Below are 5,000 nucleotides of genomic sequence, written 5' to 3' on the forward strand. Positions count from 1 at the left end.
GCGTGGCTACAACTACCCGAAACAAGTGGTAACATGAAAAGTACATCTATTACAAAGGAACACATACTTGCGATCACGCAACACCCCTCCCCCAAAAGAATACGCTTACAAGGGTTTGTAAGCAAAGAATCACTTTAACCAAGGTCAATCACACTAACATTTTAAGTTTGCACATGGGTAGTTCGGGATAGGGCATCAGCCAGCACATTATTTTTTCCACTTATGTGCGCGATCTGTAAATTGAATGGCTGTAAGGCCAATGCCCACCGTAGAAGGCGTTGATTAGTGTTTTTCATTCGTTCCACAAATGTCAGGGGATTATGGTCTGTAAACACTTGCACAGGGTGAACTGTGCTTCCTACGTATACTCTAAACGCTTCCAGAGCCATAATCAAAGCTAACGCCTCCTTTTCGATGGTGGCATAGTTCCTCTGCGCCTTTAGGAACTTCTTTGAGAAGTAACACACAGGATGTAACACACGATCCTCCTCACCCTCTTGTAGAAGCACGGCACCGGCACCAACTTCGCTGGCGTCGACGTGGATGGTGAACGGCCTCTGGAGATCAGGGGCACGTAGGACAGGAGCATTTGCCAGCAGAGCCTTCACGCTCTCGAAGGAGTCCTGGCAAGCCTGGGTCCACTTGAAGGAGGTCTTAGTACTCAGGAGGTCGGTGAGAGGAGCCACCACGGAGGAGAAGTTGGGACAGAAGCGACGATAGTAGCCCACCATTCCCAACAGTCTCATTACTCCCTTTTTGTCGCTTGGGGCAGGATACTGCAGAATGGCTGTAATCTTGGCTGCAATCGGTTGGACCTCCCCTTTCCCGACGACATGCCCCAGGAATGTGATGCGGGCATGGCCGAACTCACTCTTGGCGAGGTTCACTGTCAAACTGTGTGCTGCCAGAACAGCAAAGAGGGCTCTTAGGCGGTCCACGTGTTCTCCCCAGGAGTCGCTGAAGACGACGAGGTCATCCAGGTAGCAGCGGACACCCACCAGCCCCGCCGTTACGATGTTCATAAGGCGTTGGAAGGTTGCAGGTGCATTCCGCAAGCCAAAGGGGAGGACGGTAAACTGATACAGCCCCTCGGGAGTGATGAACGCGGAGATGGCCCTCGACCGCTCTGACAGGCGGACTTGGTAATAGCCCTGTAGTAGGTCCAGTTTCGTCACCCACTGTGCTCGACCAACCTCGTCAATGACGTCATCAATGCGTGGCAAGGGGTAGCTATCCGGCTCAGTGACTGCGTTGAGCTTTCTGTAGTCGATACACAGTCGCATAGAGCCATCGGGCTTCGGCACCAAGACCACGGGAGAGGCCCAAGGACTGCTACTGGGCTCCACGATACCAACCTCCTGAAGGCGTTGCACCTCCTCACGGACGTACTCCTTCTTGAATGCGTTCAGGCGGTAAGGACGTTGGCGGATGGGCCGAGCTCCGTTGGTTTCGATGTCGTGCTCTACAGCTGAACAGGGGTGAGGATGGTCACTAAATATAACACTATAGTCTGTCAAAAGAGAAGAAATATCACTCGCTTGGTCATTAGAGAGATGGCCTAACTTTGTACTGGGATCATAGAGTATTGTGGAATTGTCCACTTTAGCATACAAGCCACTCTGGAGTTCAGGGAAGTTGTCTTTCTGATCATTATCACATGTAGGCACTACAACACAAGCGGACAAGGAAGGTTCAACATTTTCCTCCCTTTCCTTACTCTTTCTCACTCTGTAGGGTTTCAGTAGATTGACATGCACCAGACGTTTTTTCTTACGCCTGCCTGGCGTATATACAACGTAATTGGCGTCCCCTACCCTGTCTACAATTTGGAAAGGTCCATCATACCTTGCCTGGAATGGGTGTGTCTGCACGGGCAAGAACGCTAACACCTCATCACCTACCCTAAATTCCCTATGCTCTACCTTATGTTTTTTGTCAAATTGTTGCTTCATTTTTATCTGAGCAGATTTTAAATGGGCATTAGCCAGCCTCACAGCAGCTTTTAATTTTTCTCTAAACTCAACTACATATGATACCAAGGGTGTGACACTATTTTCTAGCAGCCAACTTTCTTTGAGGGCTTTGAGAGGTCCTCGCACCTCGTGGCCATAAATTAGCTGAAATGGGGAGAATCCTAAGGATTCTTGAACAGAGTCCCTAACCGTGAATAGGAGAAGGTCAACTCCCTCGTCCCAATCCTTCCCAAACTCCAAGCAATAAGTGCGCAACATGCGTTTGAATGTCTGATGGAATCGCTCCACCACCCCCTGGGATTGGGGATGATAGGCTGAAGACCTAGACTGCCGGACACCCAAACTCTGCATTACCTGATTAAACAATCGGGAAGTAAAATTGGATCCTTGGTCCGACTGCACTACTGTGGGAAGGCCTACTTGTGTAAAGAAATGAATAAGGGCTCTCACCACATTCTTGGCTGTGATGCTGCTCAAGGGAATGGCTTCTGGATAACGGGTGGCACAGTCTATCATAGTAAAGAGAAACTGATTACCTCGGGGAGTCTTTGGCAGAGGACCAACGCAATCTATGACAATTCTGCCAAAGGGTTCCTCAATGACAGGGATAGGTTGTAGAGGGAACGGTTTAACGCTGGGGTGCGGTTTCCCTGCTACCTGACAACGGTGACATGTACTAATGTAGGAACTAATATCTCTCTTCATTTTAGGCCAATAGAAATGAGTTAGAATTTTTGCACTAGTCTTCCTAACTCCCAAATGTCCTCCTACCCCATCATGAGCAATACCCAGGATCTCCTTCCGTAATGGGCTTGGGACCATTATTTGGTGACGGACAGACCAAGGGTAATTTGCAGGGGAATCAGTAGGACGGAACTTTCGCATCAATATGTCTGAGCTAAGGTAATAGCAGTTAGATTCAGACTTGGCTTCCTCTTCACTAATAGCTCTACGGAAACAACTGGCTAGTTCAGGGTCCTCTTTTTGGAAACAAATGAGCCTACTCCTAGTGACTGGGGAGGAACCGAAACTATCCAGGGTGGTAACATTGTCTCCCTCAGTGTCGTTTTCGCTATCAAACCTATTATGAAGGTCACCGGGTGGAGAAGTTTCAAAAAATTCACCTAGATTTAAATCAGCAAGGTCAGGCTGAGTAGGAACATCCTCGGTGTTCTCACTAGGTTGGGGGGTAATTACACCAACATGAGCATCCTCATTATGCTCGCTAATCTCTGCCTCCACCCTGCGGCTCATGCTACGAGTAACAGCACATGCAGGGAATATGCCCGGAATGTCTGCCTCTAATTGGGAAGTATTATTCTCGGCAGAGGGACACGAGGAGACTATGACATTAGGTAACATCGTGCCCCCGGCGAGGTCATTTCCTATCAGAAGTGAAACTCCTTCTACAGGTAACTTGTCGACTACTCCTACCTGGGCATAACCTGTCCTAATATCTGACCGCAAGTATACTTGGCATATAGGGATACGTGACCCGCCTGTTAAACCGTTCACAAGGACCCAATTCCCAGTATAACATACATTTATCAAAGCAGCCACATCTTTTGTAATTAATGATAGGGCTGAGCCTGTGTCTCTCAGAAGCTTGATAGATGTAGGTGGGCTATCTTGATTAAGGGCCACTGAACCAGAAGAACAGAATGGTTCAAATGTTGATAACATAGGTGAGGAAGGATTATCTGGGACAACTGATGGGCTAACAGCAGTGAGACAGGGCTCCAAAAAACTTTCCGATTGCTTGGCCACATTGATCGAGAGAGAGGGGGACCCTTGGAGAGGAACCTTTCTTTGTTGTAGTTTGAAACATTCATCAACATGATGTCCTGGTCTTTTGCAATACTTGCAATAGCTCCTGCCTCCAGTGAGGGTAGATTCCCTGGTCTCACTATCAATAGGCTTACCTGAGGTAGATGAAGCAGATGATGAGTGAGCCGGCGGTCGAGGAGCCTGTGGAGGTCCGACTGGCTTGGAGTCCCTAGTGGGGGGGGAGCTTTGGGGCAAGGTAGGGTGAGACCTGGAATGCATTCTAGGATTAGTTAAATGGTAATAGTCGGCCGCTGGGCCAGCCTCTGCCAAGGTACGAATACCTCGCTGATCCAAGTTGGCTCGCACATCTGGAGGGATATTATTTCTAATATCTTCCATCAATATTAACCCTTTGAGTTTCTCCAGGTCTACGTGAGCCTCCTCGCTCTCCACCCACCGGGTGAACAAGCGGAGCTTTCGTTGGAAGTACTCCACGTATGTCTCCTGGTTGGATTTCCTACATTTCCTGAATTGTTGCCGGTAGGCTTCAGGAACAAGTTGGTATGCTTGTAGAATATTATATTTAAGTACATAATAATCACTACTCTGACTCTCGGAAAGTGCAATAAATGTGTCGAGAGCTTTTCCCGAGAGGGCACCATACACCATCTGCGTCCACTGGCTGAATGGCCATTGGTACATACGTGCTAACTTCTCGAAAATAGAAAAGAACTTGTCTGGTTCATCCTCGTTAAATTTCGGAATATTAGGTGTTTTTTCTATACCATGACTTTGAGACTTGAGTCTCTCTATTTCTAGTTCCAACTTCTTAAGTTCAACCTGTAAAGCTAAATCATTTACGGGGCTAGCACCCCCAACATCTTCCCGTGAGGCGAGGATGAGTTTATTTTCCTCTAAGTACTCAACAATTTTGTTTTTCAAGGGGTTCTTATTTAAACCGGAGCACTCGCTTATTTGATAATGATGTGCTATCATCTCTAACTCTGGTTTGTTAAGCTTCCTTACCTCTTCGGCTGAAGGCGCCTTTACGAAGTTCTCCAAGTTGAACATGTTGAACTAAGATGTTGGAAGACAAGGAATAACAAAATGTTGCTTATTAGCTAGTTGGCAACCTATTGAATTAATGAAATACGTATAATAGGGATTAGCCACACGTATGGTAATGCAACTGTTAGCTGGTATCGCAAGAGCATGAAATAATGGTAACAATTCAATAGCTTACCACAAATCTCGGCGATG

General features: G+C 47.4%; 1 protein-coding gene across 1 annotated transcript in view; it reads right to left on the bottom strand.

The window, feature by feature from the left end:
- The window catches only part of LOC143039317 (uncharacterized), a 5,952-nt gene extending 1,141 nt beyond the window's left edge, over positions 1–4,811 (bottom strand). Inside the window, exons 1-5 of the mRNA XM_076209194.1 lie at positions 3,563–4,811; positions 2,745–3,472; positions 2,394–2,630; positions 1,539–2,117; positions 268–1,394 (exon numbers count right to left, since the gene is read on the bottom strand). Of these exons, the coding sequence (XP_076065309.1) occupies positions 268–1,394; positions 1,539–2,117; positions 2,394–2,630; positions 2,745–3,472; positions 3,563–4,811 (3,920 nt within the window). The remainder of the gene's footprint in view (positions 1–267; positions 1,395–1,538; positions 2,118–2,393; positions 2,631–2,744; positions 3,473–3,562) is intronic.
- Between the last annotated feature and the right edge of the window lie 189 nt (positions 4,812–5,000).

This window comes from Oratosquilla oratoria, chromosome 26 (genome assembly GCF_046742065.1).
Source record: "Oratosquilla oratoria isolate Oo_2021 chromosome 26, ASM4674206v1, whole genome shotgun sequence".
NCBI lineage: Eukaryota > Metazoa > Arthropoda > Malacostraca > Stomatopoda > Squillidae > Oratosquilla > Oratosquilla oratoria.